Source organism: Malania oleifera, chromosome 10, assembly GCF_029873635.1.
Source record: "Malania oleifera isolate guangnan ecotype guangnan chromosome 10, ASM2987363v1, whole genome shotgun sequence".
NCBI classification, from domain to species: domain Eukaryota; kingdom Viridiplantae; phylum Streptophyta; class Magnoliopsida; order Santalales; family Ximeniaceae; genus Malania; species Malania oleifera.
The window spans coordinates 33253459-33269017 of record NC_080426.1 but is presented as its reverse complement, the minus strand read 5'-3'; the positions used below and the strand labels follow the sequence as shown (position 1 = coordinate 33269017).

The 15559-nt window shown below is 35.3% G+C and overlaps 1 protein-coding gene across 2 annotated transcripts in view; it reads left to right on the top strand.

Moving 5' to 3' along the window:
- LOC131166852 (glycine--tRNA ligase, chloroplastic/mitochondrial 2) overlaps positions 1-15559 on the top strand; it is a 167093-nt gene that overhangs the window by 76838 nt on the left and 74696 nt on the right. For both annotated transcript variants that reach the window (XM_058125452.1, XM_058125453.1), the window contains exons 18-20: positions 2916-2987; positions 4790-4872; positions 7250-7298. In XM_058125452.1, the coding sequence (XP_057981435.1) occupies positions 2916-2987; positions 4790-4872; positions 7250-7298 (204 nt within the window). The remainder of the gene's footprint in view (positions 1-2915; positions 2988-4789; positions 4873-7249; positions 7299-15559) is intronic.

Sequence of the window (15559 nt, the reverse complement as noted above, 5' to 3'; positions counted from 1 at the left end):
GGGTCTATGGAAGGAATTAGAAAATTGAATAAAAAAAAAACGCAGCAAATCCCGTTGTTTCATACCCAATAAACTCAATAACAATTGACAAACAGCTTCAAAAAGCATCAAACAACCATTTCTCGGGTGCCACACATGAGCAATTAAAATAGGTGAGATCTTTGGACAAAAAAACATCATGACAAACTCCATATACTGTTTCTTGAAGATCAAGCACTGCATGGCTCAATAGGACCAAAAATGCTGTGGTGGTGAAAGTGGCTTAATGCGCCGGCACGTGGGTTCAGCCCTGGCAGCCTTCAATTGGTGAGCGAGGGTGCGTGGGGCACTGCCTGGAGATGAGATTTAAGTGGGGGGGGGGGGGGGCAGACCGGCAGTGTCTGTGGGTGATTATGGTGTTGTTTTTGTAAAATCTATAGCCGATTTTGTGTTCTGAGCTGGCAGTCTCGCCCAGGAAATTTCCAGCGATTGGTCTGACTTCCGGCAGCTGTTGGCTTTTTTCTAGGGCTATAATGTTGCAGGAAATTCTTCTATGATGGTAGACATGCAGCGGATTTAGGGTTTTAGGCTTCGGTTTTTGTGGTGGTTGTAACAGTTAGGGTTTAGGTTTTAGGTTTTAGGTTTTAGAATCATGCTCTAATACCAAGTTGAATAATTGGGTAAAATGGAAGATCTAACCTTGATGATAGGTCTCTCCCTCTATTTATAATATATGTCAAGTACAATGCAAATGACCATAATACCCTCACTAACATAACTCTTAACACATAATAAGCATTAACAGCAATAACTTCTTGTATAGAAGACCTTTGAAGGCTCTATCTCCAGATGTTTGTGTGCTCTGCTGTTAGAATTCTGAGATAGCATCTTGTCTTCTTTTACACTGTGATTTTGCTTGGAGGGTCTGGAATAAGTTAGAGTGGTATCTCACTTATGGATTGGGCCCCTCCAGAAGGAGGCCTTCTTGGCCCTTTGCTGGTTTTGGGAGAAAATTGAGTTTGTCCTGTTTCGGTGAAAGGATTGTTGGCTACTTCATTTGAGGATTTTGGACAGATAAAGGATAGGGCTGTGTTATGGAAATGTGGCATTTTTGCTGTGTTGTGGGGGCTATGGTTGGAGTAGAGCTGAGCATTATTTGGTAGAAATTGAATTAACCAACCATAACTGAGCAATTGGTTGGTTCGGTTTGGTTAAAATTTTGGAAATAGTCGGTTTGGTAAAATTTGGAGCTCTTTGGTAATTTGGTTTCTGTTTGGTATGGGCTAAAATTTTTTTGGTTACAAGACTAACCCAATTATATCTATTATATTTATTTATATTTTAAACTGATTTTTATGGGTTATACTTTTAATTGTTTTTCCATTCTCATTCCCTTTCTACCTTCGAAGTTCAAACAGTCCCTTGTGGCTCCCATTCCCCATTCGCCAGTTCGTCCCTCCCTTTCCCTGTTCCCTCATTCTTCAGCTCGTCACTTCGCCCCTTCTGGCTTCCCTCCTCATCTCCTCCTTTGCCAATCATCCTTCTTGGTTCCAAGCGAATCCCTATTTTGAAACCTACCTACTCCTTACTTGTCAGCGCCATCGTCCATCTGTCTGTAAACCCATCAAGGAGCTCTTCCAAATATGTCCAATCTTCCAAGTCACAGCTTGAAGACAGGAGATGAACAGTAGCGAAGAGTTGAAGAGAGGAGCTCTTCAAGATCTGTCCCATCTGCTAATCTGATTTTTATTGAATTTTCATTGAATATTGAAGCAGGTAAATCCACAGTATTTAATTTGGTTAAAATTGGTTAACCAATTTAGCAAATAAGTATTCGGCTTGGTAGGGAGTCAGGCATGAGTGGTAATTTGGTTCCGTTAGGTTTTTGTATGCAAAAATTTATTCATTGAAAATTTTCGGTTATTTCTGTAAATGAACCTTACTAGCTGAATGCATGGTCCTAGGTTGAAGCTGATGGACCGATCTTTTTTGGAGAAAAAAATTGAATTGGCAGCTGTGTGGGAAAAGATTCACTACTTGGCCTCTTTGTGGTGCATTGTGTTTGGGTTTTTTAAGGGAGTTAGCTTTCCGGAAGTTGACCAAGATTGGAAGGATCTTTTGACTTGATTTTTCCTGTTCTTTCATTGTTGTTTTCAGTTTTTCCTTCAAATTTGTTCCAGAATTTTTTCAATAGACGTCTTATTCTCCATTTTGTGTATTCTTCTCCTATTAATGAAATCTCTTCTTTTTCTGTCCAAAAAAAAAAAAAAAAATTGAGGGAAGAATGATTTTAGGCATTTTAGTTGTTACTAAAATTGTTGCCCCAAAGATGAGGCTCTATTCCCTTGAGTTGCCATCGTGTGTATACTGGTTGCCCCAATGATCCAAGCAATTGTATCTCTGACTTGACATGAAAAATATGGTAATAGTGAGAGGGTTTTTTATTTCCTCTTTGGGTTCGTGACGTGTCTTGTTCGGTTTCTGCTCTGTGTTTTATTGGGGCTTTTAATAATTTTCTTCATTGGAATTTTTTGACTCAATTTAAAAAATGTGGAAATTTTTTTTGAAGCCTATCCCAAGTAACTAGGCCGGGATTTTGTGTTTTGAGTGTGTTCAAATGTTTATGGTTAAGATGCTATGCCATCTAGCATAATCAATTGCCTATATGTCAATCTCGGCAATTGAATCTTTTTGCTGGTTACCCAAATGTTTTGTAGAGTTGCCTTAGTATGTTGGTATGTCTATGTCCTATGCTGACTTATGCTTTTATTCATGACATTGCAAATAACACTCAAACTAGCGGTTTAGAATGCCAAATACTTGCTTTTGATGAAGCTTGCATTGTCATTTTTAGCGTTTCCATTTTTGCATCCTAAATCAATGTTTATTTTTTTGAATCTCTCTTTACAATGAATTTTGTTTGTTACCATGGTTAGGTTCTTTCCAATGATTTGCCTGGTACAATAGCTAAATTATCATTTCCAAAGTCAATGCGTTGGAACTCTCAGGTATTTGGACCTTTAACCCCATTTTTTGATTTTGTTGAAATTTTGGGCACTTGATTTCCATTCATGTTTAATTTACTTGTTTGATTATTTTTAATTTTTCTTAGCTTTTACATTGAAATATTGAATGAGTCAAAGTAACTTTTTAAGTGAAGATCTTGCTTTAAAATCTTGTAAATGCTTTGTTGCTTTTGCTTCCAAGGAACTTCTGTCCTCCCCCATGCTGTGGCTCAAAAAATGGTTCTCATATTTTGTCTGTTCCAATTTCCTAGTACTATTGCTGTATGGTGATGCACTTGGAGTTTTGATGCCCTAACCTTTAATTAGTCAAAATAACTAAGATTTAGTATTTCCTTTGTGCCATCATGCATCTGGGCATTGGAATTTGGGAAGCTTGTGCAGTTGTTCTTAAGTTGTAATACATATTTGATGCTATGTTTGCTATGTATCCCGTATTGCTCATTGTGAGCTTTATTAACTGGTGTTGCATATAATGTTCCACTCCATATTTGGTGCAATGCTTGCAATCACCCTTGAATTGAGGTGTTGAATATAACTATTAATTGCATTTGTATTTTTCCACTTTTAATCTTTCATCTATGCGTGCACCTAGAGGTGGAGAACATGTTTTGTTTCTGTGTTTCTTTTCAATTATTTTTGAAAATTCTTTTTGCATATTATATCTATGCTTGGTACACCTATCTAGGACCATTGAGAAGTGTGCTTGGTTTCACATTGTCCTTTGTCCTTGTCGACGTTTTGAATTTTTTTCATTTAGTATCTTTGGAATGTTTCTTATAACTTTCCCCTAAATCTCCTCCAAAAGGCCCTTCTCTAAACTACCAAAACCCTCCCTTTTTTAAAGAAAAGAATAGAGAAAAAGGAGAACAAAAAAAAAAAAAAAAAACAACTGAAAGCCAAAAGAAAAGAGGCCTTTTAGTATGCTGTGGTTAAACCTTTGAACAAGTGGCAAGCAAGGTTGCAGATTCATATGTAACACATGCCCGTGCTTGCATAGATTTCCAAGATATGTGCCGTGATTGCATGCATGTCCGTAAAATATTTTATAAATCTATTTACATTTAGTATTGGTCATGTAACTGTCCAGCAATGCTCATATCAGTATGTTTGTAATGAGTGTGAGGTCCTTAGAAAGTTCCTCTCATTCCAAACAACCTTCCTCAAACTTCTGCTCTTGATAGGAGTTAAGGCATGATAAATTTGCAATTTCAGGTTTGTTTGCTTGGTGATATTAGCTTAGTCCTTATCATTTTGCATTATTAATGGACGAACTTAGTGGGAGTGTCCAAAATTAGGTTCTGTAGTGTATGTTAATTGTAGATGACATTATCTTGATTGATGAAACTAGATGTGAAGTAGTAGAATCATGAAGAGAAGTTTTAAATTCTAGTGGTTTTAAGATAAGTAGAAATAAGACAGAGTATATGAAATGTAATTTTAGTCATGGCAGGAGGAATTATGGAGAAAAGATTAAGCTTGATGGTTAAAAAATTAATAGCACTAGTTGATTTTGATACCTTGGTTCTATTTGGCAAGTTGAGGAGAAACTAAAGAAGATTCAATACATAAAGTTAAAAAAAGTAACAACAAGAAGAAAAATTCTCTTCCTATTAATGAAATATTCTTTTTCTATAAAAGATTATAATTAATATTAATATTATTGTTGTTGTTATTGTTGCTATTTTGCATTTTAGTATTAAGCTTGGAATGGCTTGTCTACACATGCATGTATGGATGTATGTCGAAATGTAATTCCTATATGTTTCCTTGTGATTATTATGCAGGTCATGTTTAGCAGACCGATTCGTTGGATTTTGGCCCTTCACGGGGATGCAGTTGTGCCATTTTCGTTTGCTGGAGTTTTGAGGTAATTATGATGGCCAGCGTGCTTGTCTGTGTGTATTTGTGTTTTTATTTATAACCTATTATTTTGTTGATTGTACTGGCTTCATATTGTTTGAATTGTACCAATCATAACACCATTTTAAAGGTAGTAAATAATATCGGAGATGTTTATCAATGAAGTTAGTTTATAAAAACCATCCAATCATTAGCGTAGCCTGGTAACAATGTTCTGTCTGCTGTTATCATGACGTGTGCATATTGATCTCTATTCGGAAATTTTTGTTCTTTTGTGTTTGTGTGCTTGTAGTAACAGTTAACTATTTTATGGGTTATTGATAAGTACAATCATTAGTTTTCTTTCTTGAGCAATGTTAAAAATGTGACTTTTTTTTGGGGTTCATTTATTTGGTCTTCATCAGTAATGAAGTCTAAGAATGTTTGCTTTTGGTCTTCGCTTCAATTGAAACTACATTCTCATTCTTATTTGAGAAGAACATCTGACTATCATTTCTGGCTGGCTTTTGAGTTGATGTATATATTCTTGAGTTTATGAGATCTGCCGTTGTTTTTTCTTTTCATTTAGTAGTTGAAACCTCTACCACCTTTGGTAGAACTTGGAATTTATGCAACTGATTTTAATGATTAAAGTCACAGTTGACGTTCTAGAATGGGCGATATATTGACATTGCTAAGCAATTCTAAAGGGGTGCAATGTTGCAAATACTTAAAAAATTGACATTTCCATAAAATGTGAAGCTTAATGTCCTTCTCATTTTTAGTTCAAACCTTGGTTCTGACACTTGGAGTCTTAGACAGTGTGCTGAGATGTGTACTGCAAATATCAGTCATGTTCTAGTTTTTGTGTTTGTTTTTGTTTTTTGAAATCGAAATTTATTGAGAAGACAAAAGAATTATAGATAGGAGGGCAACTTATCCTCTAGGGATTTTACATGGAAAGAAAAAAAATATAAATCAGAGGAAGCAAAATAGGAAACACTAAGCCATCAATGCAACAGCACCACCCAAGTTTGGAAGTCCAAGAAGGCAGTCCCTCTTGAACAACATGCTAAGAAAGCCTCAAGAAAAGCTAAAGAAAGAAAAAAAAAATGGAAAGAAGTAATCCTCTCCTGAAGGATTGACAAAGTCCTTCTCAGGAGAGTTACATGTATTCACTTTAAACCCACCATCTGAAAGCCTATAGTCATATGGAGTTGGAGCTGGAGGGGACTATCTTTTCATGAAGACGATTCACGAAATCCTTTTCATTATAGTCCTCCTTAGATTCTATGCCATCATTAGAGGCGGCAGGATCTTGCACTATTTTCTGGGTCAAAGGATCAATCTTCTTTCTAAATCTTCAATCATATTTACTATCGATGGTAGATCTGGTGTAACATTGTAATTAGGTCGAATGGCTGGTGTGTGAAGTGGATTTATTCTTTTGGGTGCATCTTATAAGCCCTAGAAAGAAATCTTTAAATTCCCCACTTAAATCCGCTGGGCCAATTCTGCTGTGGTACCAACTGATGCAAATCATGTATGAGAGCAAAGTGAAACAGGAAAATAAGAAGATAAGAATGACAACAAGAAAACCGCTATCTCAATCCGTAGGAGAAAAAGAGAGGAAAAAGCTGCTGTAGCAGCTGTGAATTAATGATAATCCATCCAGAGAACTGCGGAATGTGAGTTGGAGAGCCCTTTCTAAAGGTTCTAGTTGGCTAGCGAAGAAACCATTTAGTCTCTTATTTAGAATCAATTTACGGCTGTAACACATAAAATTACTAAATCACTGTTAAAGAATCACGACTTACTGTAAAGTCACTGACTTTTAAAATAAATGCCTAGGGACAAAAATACTGCTAAAAGTATGGCCTAAATGACTTGAATGAAGTAGAGTAAGTAAACAGAAAGATTAAGCAAAGCGCATGACAAAAAGGTGACAAAACTCATCAAATTGAAGATTGCATAATTGGATCAGATCTGGATCCCAAATCCTCCAAAAGCGGTTAACAAAAAAACACTCAAAGAGTCTGTGCAAACCATGGTTTTACCAAAATAAGAAACCAGCTTGTTTCATAAAGTCTGAGCCACATAATAATTATACAAGAGATGAGAATGCATCTCATTTAGACCCAAATACATTGCGGACCATAAAACCGAAGATAAGCTTATATATGACCTACTTGCTACAAACTTGTTGGTGTTTGATTAAGTCGGCAAACCAAAACAAACAACGGTCTTGACTTGGAAAAGGCCGAGCCTCTAAATAACAAACTGCCAGAATGGGAGTAGAAGACTGGATGCTTGCATCTTCATGATTGCAGTTATGTCTTATTATTTTTAATTTTTATTCATAAATAGTGTTCTCTTACAATTTTCCATTTTGTTTTGTTATGTAGTGGTAATCTGTCTCATGGGCTTCGCAATACTCCTTCAGCTAATGTACTGGTATGTGCACAAAATTATGCCTCTTGTTTATAGAATTCCTCTTTGTGATCCCTGTTACTATAATTGTTAAAAAGGGTGACTCAGTCAAGCACCAAGGCCTGTACCAATGGGTTTCCTTCTGCTGAGTTTGACTTTGGCATTACTGCATTCGCAGCATTTGCCATGTATGCAAATATCACTGCGTGTAGTTTATCTTTTCCCTTCTTTTTCAAAACTGAAGCAACTAGCGTATACTCCTGTTTCCTCCAACAATGAGCAGCTTATTGCTTATGGAAGAAATGTGCCTGGTGCATATTTTTTCTCCAACAGAATCAGTAGTTTATATCCTATTTCCCACATAATGAGCAGCCTTTTCACGTGTAAAATTATTCAACAAACTTCAGTTATGTAAAGTATTTTTTAATATAAATAAGGATATACCCCCAATTTGAATTCATTAAAAACTCTTGAAACGTAAAATTTTATTAAATAAAAAGGCAACACTGCTTTTAAGTTTTAACAACAAATTTTAAAATTCAGTGCTGTTTAGATCCCTCAACTTGAAGATTGAAGACATCTGATGAAAAAACGGCATTAGAAAAATTAAATTTCCCTTAAAAACCAATTAGAAATAAAAAAGCTGCTAAAAATTATTCTAAAAATGCTTCATGTGTTCTTGGTCAAGATGTGGTCAAAACTTGAGCAAAGCTACCTTGTCTTGCTGTATATGCTGAAAGAAGTCATTTGCTGAATCCCACAGCAATGCAAGAAACACCATCTAATCAGAAGCAAGGTTGGAGGGTATCCAAAGTCTTAAAAATTCTGGCATTTCTCTCCAACCACATACACCCAAACATAGCTATAATCCAACTCTATCACAAGACTTTTCTCTCCTTCTTCTTTCTGAAACCCTTAAACATCAAAGAGCAAAGCTTCTCGAACGAAGAAGGGAAAACACAATTCTCTCCCAAGGGACCAAGAGAGTGGCAATGTAAGAACAAGAGGGAACAAATCTATTCACTCTTAAAGAAAAGGACAGAAACATCAGGTGATAGAGACTTGTAAGGTCTACGTTTCCGAATCAAGTCATTGAAGCTAATCATTAATATTTATTTTTCCAAGATTTCTGTCGACAAAAGGCCTTAACCTTGGAGGAAGCTTTAGATTGTAGATGAAGAAGTAAGGGCAAAAGGAGACAAGCAATTACGGTGCAACACCGTCATAAAATGATAAAAGGCAAGGATTACAAGACATTTCAGAGTTTGTTAAATCTTAATAACTATTAGGCAATTTGATTTTGTATGATTCAAATTGATCCCACACCAAATTGATTCAAATCTTGTTAGTGAAACCAAAAACAACTAAATTGTTGCCGAATCTATCAGTTCACCTTTTGAATCTAACAAATTGATTTGAATCTATTGATTCACACAATATGGGACCTATCATATCCTGACAAACTTGAATAGGTTAAAACCCCAAAACAACATTTTTTATTTATTTATTGCCTTTATTTTTACACAATTACCTTCCATTCCTTGTCTACATTAGTTTTATGCTAAAAACAAGGGAAAACAGAACCCTAGTTCTTATGTTATCTTCACTAAACGTTTCTTTACTCTTGGAGGTGTATAGTATTCTACCATTGAGAAGAAGGGGTAGAACACTCGTTGGGTAAGGTTGTATTCATATTTCGTCAAAGGTTGGTTTGGTAGTAGTTTTGCTAAATTATTATCATTATTTTAGGTTTTTTTTTTTTATAAATTCGAGAAAGAATATACATGATATATATATATATATATATATTTTAAATTTTTGACAAACTAAAGAACATCAAGTTCATTTTTTATTCTTATTTCTTCACTTGTTCCCCTACTTTTCATTTGTTTAGGGAAAGCATACACATGAAATATGATTTTTTATCATCTAAATTTGGATGTATTTTACTATTTGGCATCTTGTTTCTGTCCCAATATTTGCAAGTCATTTAGAATTGATTTTTGAAATTAGTATTGAATCTTACGATTCGATTTGATTCTTGATTTTTAATTTGAAAATTGGAATTTTAATTCAAGATTCAAAACTCGATTTGACAACTATGCAAGAGATAAACCCAAAAGTATCTACCTCAAACCCTTTTGTCACTCCTCAATTGGAATTGAAAAAGAATGGAGCACATTGATTTAAAAGGTAAGCTCATTGGTCTCTCTTATAAAGGTTCCTCGCAGAGATAGGGGTTTAATTGAGAGAAGATAAGAAGGAGATGCATGGTTTGAAATTGCGGTCGCGAGTAACGTCACGTAATGGTCGCGGGTGTCGCGGAACGCAGTTGTTACGTAACAGGAAGCGGGCGTAATGGTTGTGAATTTGTTTCACGCATGCACAACCATGCCAAAATTGAACAATAAGCATGAAATCCATTAATACATGATTCTTAATGAATTTTGACTACTTTTATTCATCCTACAAATGCTCTTTAATAGGCATTATGATTTTTATATTAATTTTAGTGTGCTGTTTAAAACAAAAGTCATTTTTTTAATAGTTTGCACTACTTTAATGGGTAAAAAATGTAGAAATGTAATTAAAATGAAGAATCAATTAATTAGAGACATAAAATTACTAAAAATGAGTCAAATACTCAAGATACACTAATACACATACATGAATTTTAAAAAAATGATTGGTACCAATAGTCGAATACATAAGTACAATATTACAATATAGCACGTCTCACCACCAAAAATAATGACGTGGAGGGTCTTCATAATCTTCATTTCTATCTTGAGATTGGGATTGTGAATTATCTCCCCACCTTTGTGGAAATATAGCAAAATAAACCCATGTTCACGTTATCTCATTGTTGCTCTTGAAAATCTACTGGTGGTGAAAATCCAACTAATAGGAGGTGCATAATCTCCTCCTTGACCATATTCTGAATAATATCCATAAGTTGGGGTTGGGGCTGGTGTAACGCCCGGGCCCTCTAGGTGGCCCCGGAGTGCTACTAACATACATAACATGTGTATCTCTGATAAGAAACATAAACTACCCGCCCTAATAAGGGACATATGGGTGTATCATACTGATCTGTATTCTTATGCACAACGGAAAACATAAAAGTTCATACATCTTCTGATAAACTACTAGAGTATCTAACTGTTTCTTATATACATTCATACATACTAAAACATAATTTGCTATTACAATCCCCTAAAGACATCCTGGCCAAAAATGCAGTACATATACAAAACTTACATAAACTAAAACAATCTACGCTCCAAAGTCCCTCTAGAAATCTAGGACCTGTTTCCTGTAGGATTTGAAACAAAGGTTGTATATTGGTGTGAGACACATCTCAGTAAGGTAGATCATATTACTTTAGTGTGTGACAACATGAGTTTATTTCAGTAGAAGTAGTTAAACATTTAAAACATTCTCAATCCTATAATATAGGATATATATATAATTCCTGCAATAGATAATTCAACATCGTTACAAGCGAGAGTTTCCGAGGTTAGGGTAGGGTACAAGCCCATACACTATACAATCCCTCCGCTCGGTACTCAACCCTGTGACTTTGTCCATTTTAGTTTTTAAATCATGTATTTGTTTATAGAACTCATCCTAGCTTTGAAACATCATTACTAAGCCATCTACTGCTCCCATGACGAGGGTTGTGCGATAATAAAGCTCTGATCTAGCCCTATTCGTGCAGGCATTGTTAGGCATCATCTTCTCTCCAGTCCGATTTGACCATCACCACCTTGGCCCTTAAGTCGACCAGTGACCCTTCGTACTAATTGACTATCTTGATACCCACACTAAAGCGCCGTCATGTGGTTGTACTGTACCTTATATTCTAGCGACGGTACTGTACTTACTGATAATAACGAGCTTTTTAAGGCTCTCTGATAATAGGCTTATCTAAAACTTTATTAGTAACAAGCTTTCTAAGGCGGTTCCAACATCATATATACAATTTATAATACAAGCATATTAACTTGTTTCATTCCATAAATCATCTAAGCAATTCCAGTATTTTTCACAAACTCATTCATACATTCTTTCATACTTCGTACATTCATTCTATGGTATAAACTGAAACACGCACTGTCGGTTTAACCTCTACATACATAGCGCTCGGTATCTAATCAGCATCTCTTTTCTGTATTTTTTGATAATCATTTGGAACTCTAGTTCCCATATTTCGTAAACATGCTTTTCATTTCAATACATTCCTATTTCATATCATATGCCACACTCATTTGGTTAAGTATACAATACATAGTAAAATGGTTCGTAAATAATCATTTAAACTACAAACAAGGGTTTCAAGCATCTCCTACTTTAAGTTTAATGCAAATAAAGGAGTTTTGAGAAGTTTGGAGATTATACGCCAAAACCCTAGTTTTTACCAAAACCATAAAATCGTAAAAACAACCATTTTACCTGGTAGATTTTTCCAAATGAACAGTCATAACGTACATATAAACATAAGCTACTGTTATGACGGTTTAGTTTTCTAAAAGAACTGATGTAAATAAATCCCCTTACCTATTTCTTGAAAAACGACCTGAAATGGACTAAAATTTGAAACCCTAGCTTTTTGAACCGGTTGAACAACGAGATCCTACGAGCTAGGAGAAGGGAGAGAGAACTGAGGAGCACTAGCGGAGAGTTCCTGCGGTTAGAGAGTGAGAGAAAATCGAATCTCAAATTTTAGAGAGAGAGGAAGAGAGAGAGAGAGTTGAGAGTTATATATAAAAAAATACATAACTTAGCTCTTAAGTAACTCAAAATATCTCCTTCAAGATATTTATTATATAAATATCTAAAAATATCTCCTCCAAGATATTTATTATATTTATTTATTATTATTATTTTTTTTCCGGGTTCAGGTTCCTACAGCTAGGGCTGGGGTTGACTCTGGGTAGTGTGTAGAAGAAGACTCACTGGATCCTGACTGAGTAGGATATGGATGAGATGCATAATATGGATTATAGTGTTGAGGTGGTGGATATGCTTGATGAGATCCATATGATTGTAATGATGAATCATTTAAATCAAAGTCTCCAAAACTATGAACAACATAATATGAATCTTCAGCAGAATCACGCTCTCGATGTTGGTGACTTCTTCTACTTTGTGTCATAATTTTTGGGAATATCATGTACTCCATAACAACTAGGAGGATATGTATCCCCTAAAAGTGATGTCTCTGTGTCATACCCATAATCATAATCTGCACCGCCACCACCACCATTAGCCCCAACCCCAGTCCCAGCACCACTAGGTCCACTACCACCACCATCACTTAGTGGGCTCAAACCAAGATTATCATCACTTTGTGTACGCGCAGGACTTGAACTTGAATCTTGCACATTTATTGGTGGTTGATTACCTCTTTTTACAGTACCACCAACCTCGTCATCTAACCAATTTGAGTTGTCCTGATCGCCGAGTAGTGGTGTCTCTCTCCTATAACCATGTACTCAAAGGATCATCTTTTTCGAAAATATGGTCTAAATTGATAGGGTTAAAACTATCTTCAATGTCATTTTGGCTTCTTCTCATTGTATGTCTTAAGTTCAACTTCATGTTGTAATGCACGAAAACAAGTTTTTGTAGTCTCATGTACTTTAGTTTATTTCTTGTTTTCGTATGGGTGAGGCTAAAGGTGTTCCAATTACGCTCACAATTCGAAGCTGACGTGGTTTGGTTAAGAACTCTGATTGCTATTTTTTGTAGCTTAGGAGCACACATACCATAATGAATCCACCGTTTGGTTGCATAAATAGTTGAAGAAAAACATATGTCAATATAGTGTATTTTTGAAAAGTCAAATTTGAACATAAAAATTACAAAATAGATCCATTAACCCATTATTTAGCTACATTTACGACGATTTGTTCGTTTCATTGCCCTTTGAGCCAACAGAGTTCCAATTGTCTCATGCCTATCCCGATATAGCAACAACTAAAAAACGAGGATTGTGAAGTATAATTAATTAATTAGATATATATTATAGAATGTATGAAAGAATACTAAAATAATTCATTATTCAACAGATACAATACTTGATTAATGGCCTGACTTTGAGTGTCTATATCGGGTACCAGTTTGGTTATCACTTTTTTAACCTCATCCATAACTTCTCTAGCAACTTCAGAAGAGGGTAGGGCACCATGAAGAAATTGGGGGTTCAAAAAAATATCCTAAAGTTAAATTTACATATATATTAGTCAATAAAAGTGTTTTAATTTTTAATGCAACTACACATGATTTGAAAGTTGAAATAATAAAAAATTGTATTTTATTTACACTTACCAGCTGCATGTAAGTCTTGGTGCAATTGAAAACTCCACCAATTATCAATAATTTTCCAATAAATTTGTAGAATCGGCGCTCATTCTGAATTTGCCAATTTTGCCCAATCAACTGCCTCATATATGAAACCTATAGTTGATTTTTCATCACCATCAACCAAATTCAGAACTTTCACTAAGGGTTCCGGTAATTTAATTATATTGGAGGCCTTTGGCCAAAACTTTTTCCCTAAGATAATCTTCTTCGCATCACATATGTTGGGCCAGATTTTGCCATCACAAACCATGAGTTTTTCCAAGCATCAGATGTGAACATTTCTCTTAATGCCTGTTTATGCCTAACAATGGTCTCCAAGGCAATAAAGTTGGTGGAAAATTGAGTAATGGCAGGATGAAGCAATTATCTATTATTTGTGAAAATTTTCACAAAATTCACTGTCCACGTGTGGTTGTAGATAAAAGAGGTTTTTTTTTTTTTTTTTGCATTTTCTAAGACCTTATTCACATTACTTTTCTTACCAATGTTTTCAAGAATAAAGTCTATGCAATAAGCTGCACATGCTATCCTGTAGAGATTGGGCCTATTTTGGATTAATAATTTCCCTCACGCCTTCATTGCAGCTTCATTATTAGTTACTACTTTGACAACATTTTCCTCTCCAACTTCTTCAACCACCTCGTCCATTAATCTGAAATGAAATTACAGTTTTAACAATTACTACCACTGAATTAAAAATATACAAGTCATCAAGTGGCCCAAGTCAATCAAAATTAGAAAATTACCTGAAGTAATATTCAGCTGTTTGGCTCGGCACATTAGAGGCATCAACTGACTTGTGGAAAATAGTGTCTCTATTGCAATAAACTAAAAAGTTTATTATGTGTTTTCTTGTGGGCCTTGACCAACCATCACACAATGGTTATACCTCTCCCCTTCCAAATGCCAGCAAAAGAAGATATATAATTTTTCATTTCCTTATACTTTTGCTCTAAATATGTTTCAGAGACCTCATAGGGTGATGGGCTCTTCACCCCCTTTCCAACCTCTGTAGCAATATCAAGCATCGATTGTATAAATGGAGAGTCAGTTACATTCGCTGGAATTCGATTATAAAGGGGTTGCATCAAGGTTTTGCAGCCATGGAGAGTTTAGAAGAAATTGAAGAGAAAGGAAGGGAAGGGGAGGAGAGAGGAGATACAAAGGGGATTCACATTCACTTCTCAAATTCAAATTCAACAATAACTGCTCACAACATGTATTTTACACATAATTTATAAGAAAGCCTCTACATATGAAATTACACATATATGCCTAAAACAACATGAATTACAAACAAACCCCTATTTACACAAATATTACAAACAAGCCCTTAAAATAAACATAATACTCTACTAATTAAACTAAAAATATAAACTACTAACTAAACGCAACGATTCCTCGACCCTACTCTTCTAAATTATTCTTTAGCAAGGATTTTCCTAAAGTCTTGCTTCTTGTCCTACATCAACTTTCTCCCTATTAGGAAACATTCAGCCTCAAATTTTGAAATGCTGGAGGATCAAAAGTAAGAAGCAAACTTGGACTCTTCAAAAGCCAGCATTTAAGCCACGTTCCATTGACAGAACCACAAACTTGAATGGAGAATTGGCATCAATGAATACATCGGGAATGACAAACTCAACAATAGGAATGTTTGAGACTTTGGATGTCTTCAAACGCATTCATTTCCTTGCTCGTAGTGTCTACGATTTGAGTAAGTTTAGTAATTGTGACTGATTCTTGGTCTTGGTTGACTGGTAGAGTTGAATTTAAAATTATTCTCTCCCCATTATAGTGGAAGACATATGTGTTCCCACGTCCTTGAGTCACACTCAAGTCATTTGACCAAGGAAAACGAAGGAGTACATGGCCAGTATTTGAGGTATAATATCACATCAAACACGATCAAAGTA